Source organism: Colossoma macropomum, unplaced genomic scaffold (genome assembly GCF_904425465.1).
Source record: "Colossoma macropomum unplaced genomic scaffold, Colossoma_macropomum, whole genome shotgun sequence".
In the NCBI taxonomy this organism is placed as follows: domain Eukaryota; kingdom Metazoa; phylum Chordata; class Actinopteri; order Characiformes; family Serrasalmidae; genus Colossoma; species Colossoma macropomum.
The window spans coordinates 30,971,102-30,992,636 of record NW_023494802.1 but is presented as its reverse complement, the minus strand read 5'-3'; the positions used below and the strand labels follow the sequence as shown (position 1 = coordinate 30,992,636).

The following is a 21,535-nucleotide window of genomic DNA, read 5'->3' as shown; positions in this document are numbered from 1 at the left end:
AATCATTGAGGCTCAAACATTCACAAGAAGCTTTATCTCATTCTCAACAACAATGGTGGACTGTGGACACCAAAGCTGTGTTACTTTATTGTAATCCTTGTATTCTGTAAGGCCTTTAGTGAGAGAGAGAGAGAGAGAGAGAGAGAGAGAGAGAGGTTGGGTCTATGTTTAAAGTATACCTTCTGTACAAGTGACACTGGTGAACCTTTTTAGATTTGCCTTTTAGCCTGAAATGATCGGCATAGACAAGATGGACTAAGCGCCCACATTCATAAAGCTGCTCAGATATGGGTTTATAGACAGATATTAAGACTAACTGTGGACAAACGTACACATCAATGACACTTTAGTTCAGTGCTAAACTGCATTTTTCAACCTAATTTCTGTCTAATTCATCTGTTGCACAGGAAAGAAAATACATTGACTCAACACCCACTTACGGTTGTGTGCGAAAGTTTAGGCGCCCCTGGTCAAATGACGTTTTGTTGATTTTCTTAGTGAAAATAAGTGAACACATCCTCTACACACAATTTAATGCACAGTTACTGTTATTAATATATTTGGAAAATAATAATAAAAAGGGTTATGTTTTATTTCTTCCAATATGTTAAACTCAGCAAAGAAATTGTGCACTAAAATTAGCAGGAAAAAAACTGTTAACATATGTGAATTTATTTTTACTCAGAAAATGAACAAAGCATGTCATCTGACTGGGGTGTTCAAGCTTGAGGAAACAATTATAGAATAGAATTATGGCTGGCTTTAAGTCTACTTTTGCTAAATACAAGAAAAATGCATCAAAATTAATATCTGTGGCAGCAGGATAGATATACAGACGCAGCAAATAGAGAATAGGTTGAAAAATGCTTGAGTATTCCTTTAAGATGTGACTGCAAAAGAATTCTCAGGGTAAAAGTGCTGATTTGCAACCCTGTCTTCCCACCTCAATTGGCAGTAATTGCATTCATCAGGATATAAACAACTTAAATGGATTCCAGATGAGCATTTTTACTCTGTGAACTGTGTCTCATATATAACCCCTGATTTCAGACGAACTCCTGTAGGATGCTGGGCCTGGTGTCTAGATGTCGTCCTTGTCTTTGGCGCCGTGTTTGAGGATGCGGGTGAACTCCGTGTAGTTGAAGTTTCCTTTCTTGTCAATTGGTGCTTCACGGAAAAGCTCATCGACCTCCTCATCGGTGAAACGGTCGCCCATGGTGGTCAGCAACTCACGAAGATGGTCCTCATGGATAAACCCTGCAGGGTTAGAAGAGTGAAAGATCAGAGGAGTGTTTCAGATTTATAGGTGAAGTTTTCTCTTTAAAGCACAAAGAGAATCTAAGGATTGTTTTTGGGAGGTTTGTAATTCAGTTAGATACAAAGCTCTGCTGCTGACATCCTGTATGAATAAAAATAATGTGTGGCTACGACTTAGTAAGGCATGGGAACAAGATAATTAAGTCGTGGCCAGGACTTAGTAAGGCAGAAGAATGACATAATTAAGCCTTAACTACAGTTTAATAAGGCATGATCTCGTTCCCATGCCTTAGTAAGTCATGGCCATACATTAGGATCTTGTTTCCCATGCCTTACTAACTCATGGCCACATCTTAATTATCTCGTTCCCACGCCTTACTAAGTCCTGGCCAAAACCTAATTATCTCATTCCCATGCCTTACTAAGTCCTGGCCATGACTTAACTATCTCGTTCTCACACCTTAGTAAGTCGTAGCCATGCATTAGGATCTCATTCCCACAAGTTAATATGGCGTGGCCACACATTATTTTTATTTATCCAGGATGTAGTTGTACAGTTTTGATGCGTTGATCCTAAAATCAAATGCACACAAGCCAAGACACGTTTGGTGTCTGAAGTTTGCGCTGGAGCTACGAGGCTAATGTAGCTAACAAATACACTCAGATATGAAATCATGCTGCTGTTGGTTCTGATCAGTTTTCTCTCATTGATATTACTTAATTAACGCATGTAAGTCAGTGTTGTTAGTTGTTTTGTTTCAATGAAATGAATCGAGTTGTCAGATTTACTTTGTGTTTGTTCGGTTAGTATAATCTTGTAGCGTAAATCTCAACATCTGTCCCATTGGCTCCTGGCATCATCTATTTGCATATTATTTCACTCGTTTTACTCTCCCTCTTTGTGCTGTCTCTCCCTGCAGCCCACCTTCCATTGTGTGTGTCTGTCCCTATTGACCTCCTCAGTTAACTGCCCAGCTACATTGTCGGTTGTAAGTGCAAGTTACCATGTAACCTACAGCGGTTACAAAGCCCAAAAGTGTCACTACACACTTCCATAACCTAAGAATAGCTCAGCCAGTTTGCACTGAAGTCCCTGTAGTTATTGAATAATAAGCCTTAGTGTGTAATAAGTCTGGGATTTTGAATTGTTAATCATGCAAATTGTTCTTTGAGTGTTTATGCTTCTATATAGAACCACTGAGGCTGTTTTCTGTTACCCAGTTTTGTTGTTACATTACTGTGATGTTAAGTGGAACAGGACTACTGTTTCTACCAAGTTTGGCCAATTTTGGAAGGTAATTCGCTCTAAATTAGCAGACTTGTTAAAACTACAGACATTGCAGATCGATTAACATCACAAATCTCATCAGTAATCACTCAAATTACAGCACTTCCACACATAAAACTAATCCAGCTCCAATAGGGCTTTGGAAGCTACATAACACGGTTACATGGAACCACATCACATAACATTTTTTAATAAATCCAACATTTCTTTTTTTTTTGACATACCCCATCAATTAGCATTGTGTAAACTGCATGTCTAAATCATCACACACTTGACTACAGTATGTCATATGGGTAACACTTCACTGTAGGGCAAAATTCAGAGGCCACATGACACCTATATAAGCCCTCCACGATAACTTACATAGACCTACATAACACTGCTGTCAGAACGAAACCTTGTATCTCCAAAATGGTAACTTTACAGGAGAAGGAATAAACCTACTTTACTTTTAATGTAAGTCAATGGAACCAGACTTTTTTCCAAGTCGTTTTGGGTCTGTTTCTTTTGGTCCATTCATCATGAAATTTACACACAATGTAAAAGGTAACAGGCATTTTTAAACTATGTCAAAAACTGAAAAACGACAAAAATGGAAATATGAGGTTTTATTCTGACAACATCAATAAACATTTATAATCTCTTATTCTGATAAGACAGATAATCTATAGGGGACTGTAGTGTAATTTCCACATAAAGTTAGACCGATTTAAGCTGTGCCACATCATCACAGGTCTGGGCAACACGCACAGTTTTAAAGGGGTGGCAGAGATGCCCCCCCAGCGCCCCCCCCTCCCCAATCTGATTGGCCACCCCAGATGCCACCCCAAATTTTCTGCCACGTCATTGGCTTCCACCTCACTGTGGGGAGGATGTTTAGGGAAAGCTGTTTTGCTATCAGCGGACCAACTCTCCAACAGTGCTACCTGAAACTGCTTAACAACTCGATGTTAGAAAAAAGAGAGAGAGAGAAGTGTGTGGTGATTCAGACATGCAGTTTCCACTTGTTAGCTACATTAGCCTCGTAGCTCCAGTGCACAACTGAAAAAGCAGACTTTGGACACCAAACATGTCTCGGCTGATCGGCTCTGTTTAGGCTAAGGAGGAAAAACGTGTCCATTCAGCTTTAAAACTGAGTTCCCAGGTTCTCCGGCAGCACCGTCAGTCATCAGCCACGGTCGGTCAACCAAAAACAATGTGACACCATTCCATCAACGCAGACCATGAAAAGCCAGGCCTACCTGAGGCGTCCTCATCGAAGCAGGTGAAGGCGTTGCGTATGACGTCCTCGGGGTCTGTTCCATTGAGCCGCTCCCCAAACATGGTGAGGAACATGGTGAAGTTAATGGGACCCGGAGCCTCACTCATCATGCCCTCCAGATACTCGTCCGAGGGGTTCTTTCCTGAAACACACAGGCAGAACCTTAAAAAGATGGAGGTGACATGCCAAAAAGGGTTCTTAGTTTAACCTCTTGAATTCCCGAGAGAGAGAGATAAAAGGAGGGAGAAAGAGAACAAGAGAAAGTGGAGGACAGAAAGAAAAAGAACTATATATATATATATATATATATATATATATATATATATATATATATTATATTTTATTTGATTAATTTGATTTGATTTGAGAGAGAGAGAGAGAGAGAGAGGACAGAGCTCAGGAGAGAGAAAGTAGGGGAAAAGGTAATAGAGAAAGACAGAGACAAAGAAAGAAGGAGAAAGAGAAATAAAGAGAAAATCTAGACAGAAAGGAAAGAGAAACAGAAAGAACAAGAGGGAGATAGGTAGAAAGAGAGTGAGAGAGAATGAGTGAGATGCGATAGAGAGAGATAGTGTGTGAGAGTGAGAGAGTAACATGTATTTACAGCTTTGGCAACACAGGTCTCATATCCTGTCATGCCAATAAAGCGTATTTGATTTGATTTGATTTGATTTGATGAGAGAGAGAGAGAGTTGCGACAGAGAGAGAGAGAGGGAGATGCGATAGAGAGAGTCAGAGAGAGATTGAGAGAGATGCGATAGAGGGAGTGTGTGAGAGTGAGAGATGCGATAGAGAGAGTATGAGTGAGAGAGATGTGACAGACAGAGAGAGTGTGAGAGTGTGTGAGAGTGAGAGAGAGAGTTGCGACAGAGAGAGATGCAATAGAGAGAGTGAGAGAAAGATTGACAGAGATGCGATAGAGTGTGAGAGTGAGAGAGAGATTGAGAGAGAGATGCGATAGAGAGAGAGAGTGAGTGAGAGAGAGATGTGATAGAAAGAGAGAGATTGAGAGAGAGATGAGATAGAGAGAGAGAGAGTGAGAGAGATGGGATAGAGAGAGAGAGTGTGAGAGAGAGAGAAATGCAATAGAAAGAGGGAGCGAGAACTTGAGAGAGAGATGTGATAGAGAGAGAGTGTGCGAGTGAAAGAGAGATGCAACAGAGAGAGAGTGTGAGTGAGAGAGAGATGCGATAGAGAGAGAGAGAGAGTGTGTGTGAGAGTGAGACAGAGATGCGATATAGAGAGAGAGAGAGAATGTGTGAATGAGAGAGATGTGATTGAGAGAGAGTGAGAGTGAGAGAGAATGTGTGAGTGAGAGAGGGATGCGATAGAGAGAGAGAGAGAGTGAGAGAGATGCGATAGAGAGAGAGAGAGTGAGTGAGAGATGCGATAGAGAGAGAGAGAGAGAATGTGAGTGAGAGAGAGATGTGATAGAGAGAGATGCGATAGAGAGAGAGAGACTCATGCTGCACTGCTCCTCTCCTCAGTTACCGAGAGAGGCCAGCATGTCGTGCAGGTCCTCCTTGTCGATGAAGCCGTCTCGGTTCTGGTCGATCATGTTAAAGGCCTCCTTGAACTCCTGGATCTGCGACTGGTCGAACATGGCGAAGACGTTGGAAGTCGCCCTCTGGGGGCGCTTCTTCGTGGTCTTCCCCTTGGCGCGCTTGGCTGCGGACATTCTGGCTGAAGACTTCTGGCCTTTTAATGAAAATGAAGAGTAGTTAATAAACACTCATCTCAGAGTAGAGAATGGGTCTAGAACCAAATCCACAACAGAACCGGAGTCATTTAGACATAATGTTTCCGTTTATAAGTTTACAGTTACAGATCGTAGCTCATCTGTACAATTTACCCCCCTTTACCCCCACCCATCAGAGGACCACCATAAGACCACCACTGACCAGTCAGTATTACCTCCTAATAGAAAAGCCATTGTAGGAACACTGATTCAAATGTGTTCATCATTTCTACTTTAATAAAAATACGACATCCCTGCAGGTTTGTTTGCCTTTCATGTATATAAAACCTAAATATTGACAAAATTAAAAATGAGTAGAGATACAACTTCTGAGATTGTTCCGCAGCCCCCTCAGTGCCCCCCTGTGGCCTCCCAGGGGACTGTGGCCCACAGTTTGAGGAAGGCTGAACTAACATAATAGCATTGTTCTGAATGATGGGCGAGAGGGTGGGCCTTTGTACCCACCCAGAGAGAGAGGGAGAGGGAGAGGGAGAGGGAGGGGGAGAGGGAGAGGGAGAGAGAGAGAGAGAGAGAGAGAGAGAGAGAGTGACTGAAAATTATGTTTCCAGCCAGTAAAAGTAGATATCAATCATTTCTCACTCGCGGCTCATTAAACCAGCTTTTAAATTCTGTTGAAAGTGCAGATTCCACACTTTCAATCTGCACTACATTCGTGTTTGTTTCTAGAAGAGGAGATATTTACTATAAGTTGAATTTGGTGAAAAGTTATTGTTTTGCAGAAAGCAAAAAAATCATTTACATTCATCGTCTGATACTGAAACAAATGGAAACGAAGAAAAGAAAAGAGCGCAAATTGAATGTAAATGTAATTTACTATGTAACTACTTACTATGTAATAACATTACACTGGTGTCAAAATAAAAACCTTTTTTGCCATTTTGCCATTTAAAAACCTCTAAACTTTACACTGTCTCAAAATTTTATGATGAATGGGCCAAAAGAAATGATGCAAAATGACTTAAAATCTTGTTACATTAACTACGTATGTCTTCCAAAAAGTTACTTTTTTGGAGGTTTTGTACTGAAAGCAATGATTGAAACAGTGTAGAAACACTGCAGGAACAGCTCCAGGCTTCAAAAGGTTAAGCGCTGCTTTCCCCAAACCTCAAGCAGAAGATACGGTCAGTCTCCTGAGACCAGCAGCAGCTTATCAGCCTGAACTGATCACAGCCTCTGAAGCAGTTCTCCACCAGGGTCAGCTACCACCGCACTGGTGCTGAATAAGAAGTTGAAAGGACGCTTCTGTATAACCACTGTGTGTATGTTTGTATGTTTGTTTGTTTATATATTTGAACACCGCCTTAGTGTGGCTGGCTGGTCATTGAAATAATATGGATATTGTCACTGACCAGAGAAAAAAAAGGTAACTTTACAGGAAGCAGCTAAAACCTTCTTAACGTTTAATGTAAGTTAATGTAAAGAGATTTTTTTCCATGCAATTTTGGAGCATTCCTATTGGTCCATTCATCATGAAATTTTCACACAATGTAAAGGGCAGCTCAAATGATGTAGAAAAACAAAAATAAAAAAAAGTTTTTTTTTTGGACAGCGATGTGATTCACAACGTGTACACTCACAATATTTGCTACTTTTCTGACCACAAAAAAGCATCCCAGCCAAAATAGACAGCAGATACAACACACTATTCTTCACATTTTAATGCTGTGCTATTGACCATGCTTTACAATAGCAACATAACAATCAAACTGATCTTCCTACAGATGACCAGAGTTGAGCAGAACACTGTGAGAAAGCACAGAATACTGAATACACTGTTCTGTTAAAAAGCAACACTGTTTACAATACCTATAGAATAGCTCTTCATAACTGCTGCCATCGTTTTGTAATTCACAGTTAAATGGGTAGCAGATTTTAGTTAATGAAACGTATGTAACATCGGGCCACGAGTCCAGCACAACACCAACGAGGACACTGTTCAGTTCCATCATCCCTTAAAAGAGCTTAACAGTGAGATAAATAACTGGCTCATCACATTGATTTATCAGTCTACTCAGGCTTTAGTAGAATTACACTGTGTGTAAAGATGCCGTTTGTTAAATTCTTCTTTAGAGTCCGTCTACTCATTTTTTATGTATTCTAAAAGTATTCTTTTAAAAACGTAACTGTATTCTTTGTACAGCCTTTTCAAAATGTCTTGGACTAATTATATATACTTAATTACTGTATTTTAAATGCATAGTACAGTTACTTGTATTTTGTTGACATCCCAGCCCTGCAAATTACATAACACTTCTTGCAACACCTTATTTTTAAACATGAACACCTTTGAAGATCCTCACTCTCATAAATGCATAATGCACAACTAATAGATCAGCTTCATTACTGAATAGTTTGTAGTAGTTACTGAGTTATTAGTCTTAATGCATGAATAATGAGTCTGCAAGAGTTAATCTCCCAAACAAAGCTTCTTTATCAAACAGCTCCATTTTACAGCCGTTGATGATCCATTCCCAGTCATGCACTTATGTGATAACAAACAATTGCTGAGTACTTTGCAGTGTTAAATAATAAGCCTTCAAGTTAAGAGGATAACAAGCCTGCAGGTTAAAGGGATGAACACCAGCATCAGCGTAAAAGCTCACCTCGTTCTTGAGTGATAACAGCTTCAGAGTGAGCCTCGGTCTCGGGTGCTGCTCCTCGGGCGGCCCGGGACGTTTGTTTAACGTTTCAGCGTCTTTTCACCACCTCCCTTGTTCCAGACTCAGCCAATAAGGTCAACAGCCGGGCTCAGAGGCCTTTATCCATACAAGGCAAAGGAATCTGTTGGCTCCCGCCGTCACACATCCTGAGAAACCTCCGTGTGTTTTCACAAAGAGCCACACCGATGCCTGCAGGAGCCGCGAGAGGGAGGCCTTATTTAGCAAGCAGAATGACCAAGTATGCGACTGTGGAGCAACATTTCCTCTGCCAAAGTGTCAAACCAAACAAAGGCCAGAGCCCAGCCTGTGTTTCTCTACAACAAGTCCTTATTGAGGTTAGATGGAGGGGTGGAGCGGGGCTGCGTTTGTCTGAGCATAGCAGGAGTAGTTTAATAAACACTTTCTCCAGAACATCATGGAAACTGACTGTAGTTAATGGCAAATGTGGTCAGAAGAGCATAACAGGCCATATATCACATATGAGTCGAACTGCAGTGTTAGAGGAGCTACAGCACTTCACATTTAATTCGCACTTTGACCTGTTGTAAAGCAGGGGTGTCAACTCAACCACTAAAAGGGCCATATTAAAAAATCTCAACAGATCTGTGGGCCAGAGAACGACTATGTTTTATTTCATTTTTAATTAACATTTTGCTCTAAACTGAACTGACCATAGTTTATTCAAAATACGCCAAAACTTCAGCAGTAAGGCACTTGTAGTAGACCTTGAAATATTATGTGAATACTTGAAATATTCCAAATGTAAATGTCCCCAGGAGCTCAGTCTTTTACACCTACCTATCTGATTGAACTGGACACCTGGCATCTTTTCTTTGCTGCAAGTTCATTAAGACGGGCAGCACGGTGGCGCAGTGGGTAGCGCTGTCGCCTCACAGCAAGAATGGCCTGGGTTCGATTCCTGGCCGGGCGACCAGGGTCATTTCTGTGTGGAGTTTGCATGTTGTCTGCGTGGGTTTCCTCCGGGTACTCCGGTTTCTTCCCACAGTCCAAAAACATGCAGTCAGGCCAATTGGATATGCTAAATTGCCCCTAGGTGGGAGTGAGTGTGTGAATGTGTATGTCTGTCTGTCTGCCCTGCGATGGACTGGCGACCTGTCCAGGGTGTATCCTGCCTTCCGCCCAATGACAGCTGGGATGGGCTCCAGCACCCCACCGCGACCCAGAAGGATAAGCGGTTTAGATGATGGATGGATGGAAGTTCATTCAGACTTGGGCTCAATTTCTGAGCTGCTGAGCTGACGTTACATTGGCTGAACTGCAGTTAGTGTGTTTGATGATACAACTGGTGTGGAACTGTGCAGAATTGTGTAGAACTGAGATGTAACCGCTGTCCCATAGACTGTTGTTGGGGTAGGAGAGTTGGAGCACACACTACGTTGCAGTGCATGCTGGGGACTGTAGTGCAGTGCATTGTGAAGTGAGCTAATACTAAAAGAAAATTAAAATACAGTGTGATTCAAAAAGATTCATCTGATTTTAAAATGATTTATTCCACTTGTAAATCATAACAGAACAATGCAGCAAACTGTAAATGGTTTAAATGAGCATAAAGTTTATTATGTAATTTTACAAGTGGTTAATTGTAAAAAAAGCTACAGACTATTTACAGTGGTGGTGATGGGAACCATGGGTCACGATGTCTCTAACACAGATATAGCCAGTTTATTTACTGTCCACAATGACCAGTGAACCTACACGTGAGTTCTGTGTTTTTATTTGTAATGTTGATGATGGTAAAATACAGGTAAATCTGAAAAAAATAGTTTTCTTTGGGGGCTCACAAAGTCCTACATGTACTTCTCCACAATAAAAATACATTTTAGGCCAAAATCTTCTCAAAACTATCATGAAAGACATGAAACTACTCAGAATGACTTCGTTTACATTTTAACAATTATTTTATTAAATATGCAAAATGTTCAAAATACTAGCATTAGCAGCACTACGTATGTGTTAAAACTGAATGAAGTAGCATCACTTAGTCAGGAGAGTAAAAACACTAAAATATGGTGATTGTGCGCTGCTGTAAGTCGTCCTTTAAAGCCTGACATATTCATTTAAAAGGCAGAGGGGTCAAGTTGGGAGTTTTTCAGGCTAATTCATATATCTTTATGTATTAACATCACACACACAGACTCAAAAAGAGGGTCCGGCTCGATGTTTAGGTCTCAAATACAAAATCCACATTATACTGACTAAGATACTGGGTTTAATTTCACTAGACACACCCAGGCATGATTACTGCCAGACATGTTTAATCTAAACATCACTTAGAACCTCTCTGGCAGTGTGAAGCAGGTTAGAAGTTCTCAAAAAGCAGCACATGATGTCACATTCTAAAGAGATTTTAATACAGATGCGAAACAAAGTCTTTGAAATCTAACCATCTTGAAAGTGAAAGAAACTTGAAAGTGAACCATAGTGAGAGCCGTTATCCACGAATGGAGAAAACTTGGAACAGTGGTGAACATTCCCAGGAGTGGCCGGCCCACCAAAATTTCACCAAGAGCGCATCGACGGCTCATCCAGGAGGTCACAAAAGAACCCAGATGATCGTCTAAAGAAATGCAGGCCTCACTTGCCTCAGTTAAGGTCAATGTACACGATTTCTCAATAAGAAAGACACTGGGCAAAAATGGCATCCACAGCTGAGTTGCAAGGCGCAAATCACTGCTGATCAAAAAGAGCACAAAGGCTTGTCTCGCATTTGCCAAAAAACATCTAGATGACCCCCAAGACTTTTGAGATTATATTCTATGAACTGATGAGTCAAAGGTGGAACTTCTTGGAAGACATGGGTCCCGTTATAGCTGGTGTAAAGCTAACACCGCATCTCACCATAAGAACATCATACCAACAGTGAAACATGGTGGTGGTAGTGTGATGCAGAACCTGGACGACTTGTCATAATTGATGAAACCATGAATTCTCCTCTGTATCAGAAATTCCTGAAGGAGAATGTCTGGCTGTCAGTTTGTGACCTAAAGCTCAAGCACAGTGGAGTAATGCACCAGGACAATGATCCAAAGCACACAAGCAAGTCCACCTCTGTATGGCTTAAAACAAACAAAATCAAGGTTTTGGAGTGTCCGACTCAAAGTCCTGACTTGAACCCCATTGAGATGCCGTGGAGAGACCTTAAACGGTCAGTTCTTGCTGGAAAATGCGCCAATGTAGCCGAATTAAAACAATTCTGCAAAGAAGAGTGGGCCAGAATTCCTCCACTGCTGTGTAGAAGACTCATCACCAGTGATCACAAACGTTTGATTGCAGTTGTTACTGATAGTAACTGCCCCATAAGGCTAAGGGTGCCATATAAGGTTGTGCCACCTTTAGGCTTATGGGGCAATAACTTTTTCACAGCCACAGGAAAGGCCTGCACAGCGCTCAGATAACTAACCCAGGCACTTTCATCACGAATATTGCACTGCTGGCTCTGTTCGGCCTCTCTGAGTCAGACCAGGCGCCGCAAACGAGTTTTAAATCAGGGTGAATGCGGTGACATTGAGAGTCAAGTTCAGCTCTCAGGAAAGAGAAAGAAAACGAGAATGAAGGCTGAGTTTTTGATTGACGCGTGTTTCAGCCAACCAGCGACGGGCACGCCTCCGAACGCCGCGAATCGCAGCCAATCAGCGGAGTGCGCTTAGCCCCGCCCCTCCAAAACGCGGCCAGCTGCGAGCAGCTCTTCCTGAAACCAAAACAAAGATTGACGGAGTCGCAGCTCGCTTTGAATTAAAGTTCAGAAAGTCAGACGTGACCGATGGAGTAAACCGCCTCCAAGCGTTTAGTCTTTTCTATGCCAGGTAAGTAATTTGATCACACTGAGTGTCAGAGGAGTTTGCAAGGTGACCACAAGGCGTTAGACATGGAGGTAAACCCCCCGGGCTCAGGCTCTCCTCTCCCCTGAATCCAGCCTCCACACCCCGGCTACAATGAGCTCGCTGGCCGGCGGCGGTGACCCGGGCAACGGGGAGGTAGACCCGCCGAGAGCCGCGGAGAGACCCACCGACAGCAGGAAGACTGAGGGCAGAGCTAACGAGAAGAAATGCTGTAAGTAGTAACACTACAGGACTTTCTGATAGATACTCCCACTCTTCAAGGAGATGGTTCTTAAAGGGTTCCTTAGTAATACAGAACCATTATCACTCATAGAATCATCTGCCTAAATGGTTCTTTGCATGGTGAAACGGTTCTTCAGATTGCTGGAGAATGGGTTGTGTATGATTCTATACAGAATGTCAGGCTTCTAACAAGAGCATCCCTTTTTGGTGCTGTATTTCAAAAATGTTCTATGTAGAACCGCATACAACACATTCTCCATCAATCTGAAGAGCCATTTCACCATGAAAAGAACCATTTAAGCGTGCATATGGTTCTTTCAGTGTTCATGGTTGTAAATAGAACTGTTCCCTTTACTAAAGAACCCTTGAAGAACCATCTTTTTAAAGAGTGTTTAAGAGTGTGTCGGACTATTACATTACTGTAGTTTACTATACATTAGTATACTATACATTAGTTTACTATACATTAGTATAAGTATCATAAATGTTATCATAGATGTTCCTTTTTTGTAAGGCTTTTCTCCCATGCCCACCACAATTCCCCCTTCTTACACACCCACCTGATATATATGACTGTTGTCAGAAGAAAACCTCATATCTCCAAAATGATAATTTTTCAGGAGAAGGAAAAAACCTACTTTACTTTTAATGGAAGTCAATGGAACCAGAATTTTTTTCAAGTAATTTTGGGTCATTTCTTTTGGTCCATTCTTTCTGAAATTTACACATGATGTAAAGGACAACAGGCATTTTCAAATTATGGCAAAAACTGAAAAAAATGGAGATACAAGGTTTTGTTCCGACAACAGCTATATATATATATATATATATATATATATATAATATATCTGTATATACTGATCTGAGATCATTGCTATGGCTACACCTACCACACACGGTGCACACAACACTTTCCAAAGTCACCCCACCGACCCCGCCACAGTAAAAACATTCCTAGCCTGTCAGTGGAGTAACCCGTCATCTGTAAATACGGGTCACTCCACTGACAAGATGGGAAGGTCTTCTCCTTGGTTGTCAGCGGTGTGACTTAGCACAGTGCTGTGTGCATATTGTGCGCTGACAGATAGACATCATTACAGCGTTAGTCGATGAGTAGTCAGGAGGTGAGTTCAGTCAGTAGGCGACACCACGCATGCCGCACACACCTGGTCATGTTTCAGCCAAAGGCTGTTGGATTTCATCAAGTCGTCATGACTGTTTTAATCTAATTAGGCCTGGAAGGGAAGTTGGACGAGACTGTTTATTCCATGATGATAGGAGGAGTTTGAACAGTGAACCAGTGACATCAGCGCTTTATAACAGCCTCGAGGCAGCTGTGTGTTGTCTCTGATAGGGCTTTAATTGGCAGCCACCATTCAGTAGCGCTAATGGGAGACTTGAGTGAGTGTTTGGGTGGGACGCCTGATGATTGTAGCAGTTTGTGGTAGTTGTTCTTAGGGCAGGAACTGTTCTAACACATTAATGTAGTTCTATACACTCTTTCTAAAGATGGTTCTTCAAAGGTTCTTTAGTTAAAAAATGGGTTCTGTATAGAACCATGAACACTCAAGGAACCCTTTGCATAATTAAATGGTTCTTTGCATGGTGAAAGCGTTCCTTAGATTGATGGAGAATATGTTATATACGGTTCTGTATAGAACCTTTTTGAAAATGGTTCTACATAGCACCAAAAAAGGTTCTTCTGTTGTTACGATGTCAAGTTTGTAATCAATAGAAGAACGCTTTATGGTGCTTTATAGAACCATTTTCAAAAAGGTTCTATATAGAACCATCTACAGCTCATCCTCCATCAATCTGAAGAGCGCTTTCATGATGCAGAGAACCATTTAATCATGCAAAGCGTTCTTGTTCTTTATAGAACCATTTTCTTTACTAAAGAACCCTTAAAGAACGCTCTTTTTTAAGCGTGAGCTAATACAAATCATGTGAATAGAAGGTCAGAGTAAAGCTTAATAAGCTCCTTTACATTTATTTACAAGTGGCACCTTATCTACACAGATACGCGGTGCTGACACTGCCAGACCTCAAATCATTGCGGTCTGTTATGTTGTACGATGAGTTTGTTCTGCAGTTCTCCCAGTAGATTAAAAAGTGTCCTGGTCATTTTTAGTCAGCAGTGCTGTAACTTGTTCATTCATGCTGAAAAGAAATCCTTAGTGAGTTTGGAATTTGGTTTTCTGAGTGAGGAATGTCGGTACGTCATGCTGCTTGATTAGCAGGTTAGATCTTGTCTCTGAAACCTGGGTAATGAGTGGAGAGAAAGGAGTTTGAAGGTTGTCTTGCTACTGTATACTGTCAGTATGTGCTAGGCCTACATAATGCTATGCAAAGGGCAATACTGGTCAGTTGCATGTAGTCTCTGCCCACGGAGTTCCATCATTTTTTTTATTTATTCATAATTAAAAGATTTATGGTTTGTTGGGAAATGCTCCATTCTAGAGAAATCAAGTCAAAATTGTTGAATTGTTCACAGTGGTGGTGATAGGAACCAGACGTCTGCAGAGTTTAACCCCTTAGGCTTATTACATAAAAAACCAAATCAAAATTAAATCAAATCACGTTTATTGTCACATCGGATTAACACAGGTGCGAAGATGAGTGAAAATCTCCTTGTAGTACTTAAATACAAAAATATTTTAAAATATAAATATATATATTTATATATTTGACTCTAAATATACACATTAATATACACCATTATAAAACAGTTAGTTCCAGCCATGCAAGCTGATTGGTTGAGAAGTGTTCTTATGATACAGTGTTTGTGAAAAATCTTTTTTTCACAAACACTGTATCACTCCCCTGAGACGCCGTTGCTAAGCAACGACTTTGACAGCTGTAGGAGACACTCAAGCCATTTGAACCTTTTTACTTCTTACTGTGCCACAAACAGAAAATGGATACTTAAGATCACGTTTGACCGACAGCCGATTTGGTCAGACTCTGAAGATGAGACTACATTAAATTCCCAAACTGTCATCACCACTGAGCAGCTTTTCAGTCAGCAGCTGCGACAGAAGAACACGTAAGTGTTCGTAAAATAAGTATTGCACCATTCCCAGTGTACAGTTTTGTAACAGTAATATAGGTTATGAAACAAAAGCTGTGATATGTACAGTTATACACATTTGCATATATGCAGTTAGTGAGTCTGAGGTAGATAAAAGAAGCAGGTTGTATAGGGGATTGAATATTGATATATAAATATATATATATTCTAGATTATACAAGATATAGTAGATGTACAAGATGTCAAATCTGTATTTCCAGGTATAGATTTGTTAGATTAAGACACAGTAACATTAGAGTGAGTCTGCTGAGATGTGGATGAGGTGTAGATTGTCCATGGAGATCATCATGATGATGACTCAGAGGTGCAGTTACAGGCCTATAGACCGATACACCAGCACTACTGCAGAAGCCCACAGCAGAGACAGCAGGAAATTTACTGTAATCTGGAAGCCTTTTAAGGCCCCTTAAGAACATGTTTTAACAGTAAAGTGCAAAACCTCATGTGTACATATTATTTAATGTTTTTTTATCAAGCTGTGTAAAAGTAAATCACTCCTCTTTAGTTCTCTGTCAGATCTTTTTCCCAATATGGTGATTATAACCTTTAAGGTATGGTCATTGGGTTACTTGTCCGTCATCTCTGATATCTGATTAGTTCGACTTATCGCCCAGGTCTAACATTGGCTATTCTAAACCCAGTACAGTTCCAGTCCTTTGTTTACATATTCATTTTGTAGAGGTGCCCTAAATGGACATTATCCACAACCTGTGCAGTGAGGTGTCACGTGGTCTCCGCCCTCTGTGGAGATTTAACTTGGACTTTCCCTGGCTCCTCCCACTTTCACACCTACAAGTGAACCTGGACTTGTTATCTGCCTCATATATACCTCTTTGTTTGACCTTTGTGTTGGCAAAGTCTCTGTGTTGTTGACCTGAATTTCTAAGCCTGTTCTTGTGTTCCTGTTTTTGACCCTTGATTTGCCCTCCTGGTTATGGGAACATGGTTCTGCCTTTGCTATTGCCTGCTTGTGTTTTGACCCCTGCCTGTTAAATGGTATTTATATATATTAAATGGTATTTTATATATTATAAAGCCTCTTCGCAGTTGCCATCTACATGACGTGTGTTTTCCGAAGGTCGAAGTGTCTTCAGTGTGGAACTGTTTTACAGTCACAGTCATACATGAAAACTTGCAATATCTGCAGCACCAGTGTTTCCACTGTGTCTGAACTAGCCAAGGTTTGTCTAAATGTTGGCAGGTAAAATGTGAGAAAGCTGCTGTTACACTTCCTGCCTACTTTCTGGCAGTTAGCACAAGCGCCATGCCACCAGAAGCCACTGGTGCCTCCTGTAACTGATTTCACTCGCGAGTCAGCTGAAAACGAAACTGTCACAGAAACTTTCTGCTTTACTGGCAGCTGTTCTTCTTCTAGTGCATTAAAGCAGTATGAAATCATACTGTATTCACAGCTCTTTAAAATGGTTACTACTAAGCACATACAAAAATAAAGTGGTTTCACTGCAGAATATTAATAGAACAGTAGGGAGGTTAATCAGATTGGATCATAAGTCATTATTAAACACATCAAAATGAGTCGGTCAAAAAAACTAAACATATCAGTGCAGAATGTCACATTATGTATGCACTAAAAACTTAATTTAACTGTCATATTAATTGGAAGCAACATATCATACCTAAATAATGTGGCTGTAGATTTGATCAGATCAACATTAGCCGATACTCAACATTAAAGTACTGGGATTGGATTGGGGGGCAAAATTAGGTTGGGACATCCCTAACTGCAAAGAAAGTCGAGTTGCTACAGTGCACCCTTTCACTTGAAAACACTGACTTTGTGAAATTGCATTACAAATTATGTTATCAGCATAACAGTCTGAGTCTAAAGTGGAAGCTTTGAAATTTTAACATGATTTTCAGTATTTTTTAGTGTTATTATTTAGTATTTTAGTGCCCCCTTAATGACAGTGTGCACTCGAAACACTCCAAGTCTCTGATTAGTAGATCAAATACAACTGAAAGTGGTCTAAACGCAAGCTTCAGTGGAAGATGAGACTAAAAAAATCCTGACCTTTCTTACAAAGGCCTTAAAATGGTCAGTGGAGCAGTATTTCACTGAGCATGTTAAGGGAAAATTTGCTGAAATTTGAATAGTGACCTAATGACTATATCTGTGCAGAATAATTCTTCTCCATTTCATTTGACATAACTTTGCTTTGTTTACTATTTTTCAAAATTCTAAAACTTTCTGTTTACTTCCAGGCTTTAATTTCAGTGGGTCTCAGACCTTTGAACCCCACTGTTTGCCAAAGAATAAATTATGCAGAAATGTTTCAAAATTGGTGGAATTCTTCTTTAAGCTATTGCCTATTCAGACAAGTACTACTGGCACCATATAGTGTTTCTTCACAATACACGGCTCAGTCGTTTTTCCAGGGTGTACCCTATAAATGATTAATGATGAGGATGATTGGTGCATTTGTTAGTTGATTAACTTTTGAGGTGGCTTCCAGTCCTGCATGGACCCTTTACTGCACAAATTAGTGCTTTTTCCTCTCTAACACACCTGACACAACCCATCAACTGATTATCAGAGCCTTCACGAAGCTGTGTTAGAGCAGTAATCCCCTCTGTGCGAGGGTCTCACAGCACTGGGCCTGAGAAACTGCTCTAGAATGACCTGCCGTAAGCTGATATCTGCATGACATCAAGGCAGACAGTGCATCTCGAAACAGAAAGACATCCGCCAAACCGAGCAGGATTCAGAAGCAATAAGCCCTAATAGCATGAAGTGATGCGTTCAGCCAAAGAATAAGCTTGTGCTTAATTACTCCCAAACCTCACATTTCAGACTCATATGTCTGGCTTTGCTCAGAATCCAATTTCTCTCGCAGGGAAAGCAAACATGAAGTGGTGGTTGCTAGGTAGCAGCCACGTGAAGGACTTTTGTCACGTGCAGACGAAGAGTTTGGGATGGAAAAACAATCTGAAACCTTCAGTCTAGCACCAAGAATGTTTCTCAAGCAATGATTTAAAAGAAGGAACCTTTGACCTTAAAATGGATAAATGGTTGGTTAAATATGGAAGCTGAATGCTCAGATGAGCTCTAGATTTGCCCACCCTTTAAACAGAATGAGCTTAGTAATTTATTTACAGCACTCAGAGCAGGTGAAGATGGTCCATGACGTTTGAGTAGATATTTTGTAGTAGAAGATTACATTTTGAAGCAACTTTTAGCCTGAACTGCCTTATGCGAGACCATCATTTCAGGTGGCCGTGAGGTCTAATAAGCTCACAGATGTTTTATGAGTTGAACCAGCAGGCCTGTTGAGCTGATTACCTGATGAATCATTTCCAAGAGATATTATGTGTAGTACAGACAACAGTGACAATGTCTTAAAGGACCCACAGAAACTATATTTTCTTAAACATTCTTAATTTCAGTCCCATTTCACCCCTTGCCAGTACCACGTATAGAATTGAATTCAATTCAGAACCTTTAGCCAACTGTGTTTTGCACACAGTGGAATTAGACCTCCACATTTAACCCATCCGTGCAGTGAAACACCCACATACATGCACACTAGTGAACACACACACTAGGGGGCAGTGAGCACACTTGCCCAGAGAAGTGGGCAGCCCTATCCGCAGTTGGGGGTTAGGTGCCTTGCTCAAGGGCACTTCAGTCACGTACTGTCGGCTCAGGGGATCGAACCGTCGACCTTCCGGACACAAGGTTGGTCCCCTAACCTCCAGCCCACAACTGCTCCCAGCCCGAACTAAGCCGAACTATTAGGGCTACTGTTAAGGTCATTTCAGTGCATTATGGTCTTTTTCCTCTTAACAAGCATAAAAATTGCTAGTAATTTCCTGTTCCAGCTTAAATGGTGCAGCAGTTACCTTCTGGTGCCTCAGGCATCAGAACTGCTGCACTATTTAAGGTGTAACGGAAATATTTGAACAAAAAGCTGGTGAATAGCTGACTTCAGCTTCATATCACAGACGAATTAGGGGTGGGTGATAATAGACAACTGATTTCCTAAATGTAACTAAAGCCCAGCAGTGATGTTGCTGAACTTTACTGCTCTGCTATCACTGCAGACGGGCAGGGTCGCCTGCAGAGATCCGCTAATAGCCTGTTAATGAAGTAACGTTCTTTGTTATTTGAGAGTCCCATTTCATAGGGAACATTTCAAACACTACCCCTTCTAACTCAGTTCCAAGAATCAAGGTGACGCTCGAAAACAAGGGGTAGGGGTGAAATAAGAAATGGGATTGGGCTTTAAGTTTTAAAACATACCTTTCACTCCTCACTCCATCATAGTGGAACCCTCAAGGCCTTCTAGTGAAGGCCTGCTGATTTCTGGGAGCTAAAATAGGTCGGACATTTTGTGTAATATTATTTCATTATTACTTATTTCTTAAGTTTTGGTTAAAGAAAGGAAGTGGAAAGGGCTAAAATGTTGAAATGGAAAATTGTCCAGTCAGGATTTTTTCTTGGTGTTTAGGTAGATACAGCCCAGCATGCTCTCCCATTGGTTAGGACTTCAGGAGCTGAACTGAAGGCCTTACATATTAGATTAACTACCACCTAATTAGGAATAGAGAGAGGAATCAACCAACCACAATATGATTTCCAATGGGTACAACCAATTTTGTGAGTAAAAACAACACTTTAGGCCTTCTGCAAGTTTTAGGTGAATAACTGTGAACATGAGCTGTAGTTTAACCAGGTTCCAGTTAGTTGTTGGAAATGGAAAACAGTGGCAGCAGCTCTATGTCAGGACTCCTTACTGCTACGTACAAATTAAGATATATGTTAATGACTGTTAAAAGCTTCAAATAAAACATATGAAATGTCTCTCACAGCCTTCAAATGTCCGTGTTTGAGCAAGAAAGGCCAAAAATGCTTGTGTGCAATAGTGTCAGCTGCTGTAATAAATGCCATAGGGGAGTTATCAGAAATTAGCATAAATAAAACAGGCTTTTATTTATGAAGTTTTGAATTTATCTTAGACATGACATTTGTATATAACTGGACATTCAGCGGTTTAGCTCTGTGCATTCCAGTTGAAGTAATGTGGAATATTGTTCATGTAGACAGTCTCTTTCTGTAGTTATTAGAGTGGAAGATGTGGGAAAACAATTAAATGTCGTGCTGTTCCTGGCTGTCAGGAAGCTAATTGATCATTACAGCCTTCCAGAGAATCCACACATCTGAAATGAGCAGCTGCAGTTTATTTTGCATGACGTTGCCAAGGTTTCAGTCAGAACTGAAAAGTTTGTTCCATATTTAACCCGGGCTGCTTTTTGAGTGCTATTTTCCTTCATAACATGTGAAGGTGTCAGCCTCACCAGATGTCATTTAAATATACCGATCTTGAAAGCATGTCAATCTTGAAGACACAGTAATAAAAACAGCCTGCTTTATATTAACGCTGCATTATGTGAGGTCGACTCAGATTTTGCGGGAGTTGTTTGGTCCGTATCATACATCTTTACATATTACTGTCATGCGCACAGACTCAAAAAGAAGGTCTGGCTCGATGTTTAGGTCTCGAATGTAAAATCAACATTATGCTGATGAAGATATGATGACAATGTTGGATCATTCACTTACATTCTCAGAGAGACACGTCCTTCGCCAAGTTTCGACTGAGTTCTCAGTGAATTAACTTTCAACACAATTGCAGTCGTCAGATTCATCTGCTCAGGAAAGGTGACAGAAGTACAACCCATATTACCAAATGTTCCTGTGCATGTTGCATGCAATTACACATTTCCACCAGAGGGGTCTCCAAATCCCCAAAACATACATAGTGCAGCTCTAAGGGATGAAGTGAGATCGTAAAAATGAATCATTACCAAGAGTGAAAAATAAACAAAATGTAGAATGTATCTTTGTCTTTTTTTCAGCATGGGCGTCCTACATGACCAATACCTCCACCATGATTGTAATGATTGGTCTGCCTGCGAGAGGGAAGACCTACATGTCCAAGAAGCTGACTCGCTACCTCAACTGGATAGGAGTACCCACAAAAGGTGAAGATGCTGCCTGAAACTGTTACCTCGTCATGTTCTCGTTGAAAAATGCTTGTGATAAACCTGTTAATATACTCCAGTTTCATTTACTGTTTTCAGTCTTTGTGCTTTGATTGACAGGTTTATACGTTAGT

General features: G+C 40.8%; 2 protein-coding genes across 2 annotated transcripts in view; one reads left to right on the top strand and one right to left on the bottom strand.

The window, feature by feature from the left end:
* Window positions 1-630: 630 nt before the first annotated feature.
* On the bottom strand, window positions 631-8,335 carry myl9a (myosin, light chain 9a, regulatory). The gene is made up of 4 exons (XM_036591256.1): window positions 8,169-8,335; window positions 5,298-5,504; window positions 3,787-3,948; window positions 631-1,257 (listed from the first exon to the last, which is right to left on the bottom strand). The coding sequence occupies exons 2-4, from the start codon at window positions 5,482-5,484 to the stop codon at window positions 1,082-1,084; spliced, it is 525 nt and encodes a 174-aa protein (XP_036447149.1). The 5' UTR covers window positions 5,485-5,504; window positions 8,169-8,335; the 3' UTR covers window positions 631-1,081.
* Window positions 8,336-11,924: 3,589 nt separating this feature from the next.
* The window catches only part of pfkfb2a (6-phosphofructo-2-kinase/fructose-2,6-biphosphatase 2a), a 37,418-nt gene continuing 27,807 nt past the window's right edge, over window positions 11,925-21,535 (top strand). The window contains exons 1-3 of the mRNA XM_036591902.1: window positions 11,925-12,049; window positions 12,160-12,296; window positions 21,276-21,401. Of these exons, the coding sequence (XP_036447795.1) occupies window positions 12,179-12,296; window positions 21,276-21,401 (244 nt within the window). The 5' untranslated portion in view covers window positions 11,925-12,049; window positions 12,160-12,178. The remainder of the gene's footprint in view (window positions 12,050-12,159; window positions 12,297-21,275; window positions 21,402-21,535) is intronic.

Excerpts from the sequence above, each read along its gene's own strand:
- myl9a (XM_036591256.1), bottom strand. The coding sequence starts at position 5,484 with ATGTCCGCAGCCAAGCGCGCCAAGGGGAAGACCACGAAGAAGCGCCCC. Across the intron at positions 3,949-5,297 it reads CGACATGCTGGCCTCTCTCG|GAAAGAACCCCTCGGACGAG; the intron begins GTAACTGAGGAG and ends TGTGTGTTTCAG. Across the intron at positions 1,258-3,786 it reads CTTCGATGAGGACGCCTCAG|GGTTTATCCATGAGGACCAT; the intron begins GTAGGCCTGGCT and ends CTAACCCTGCAG.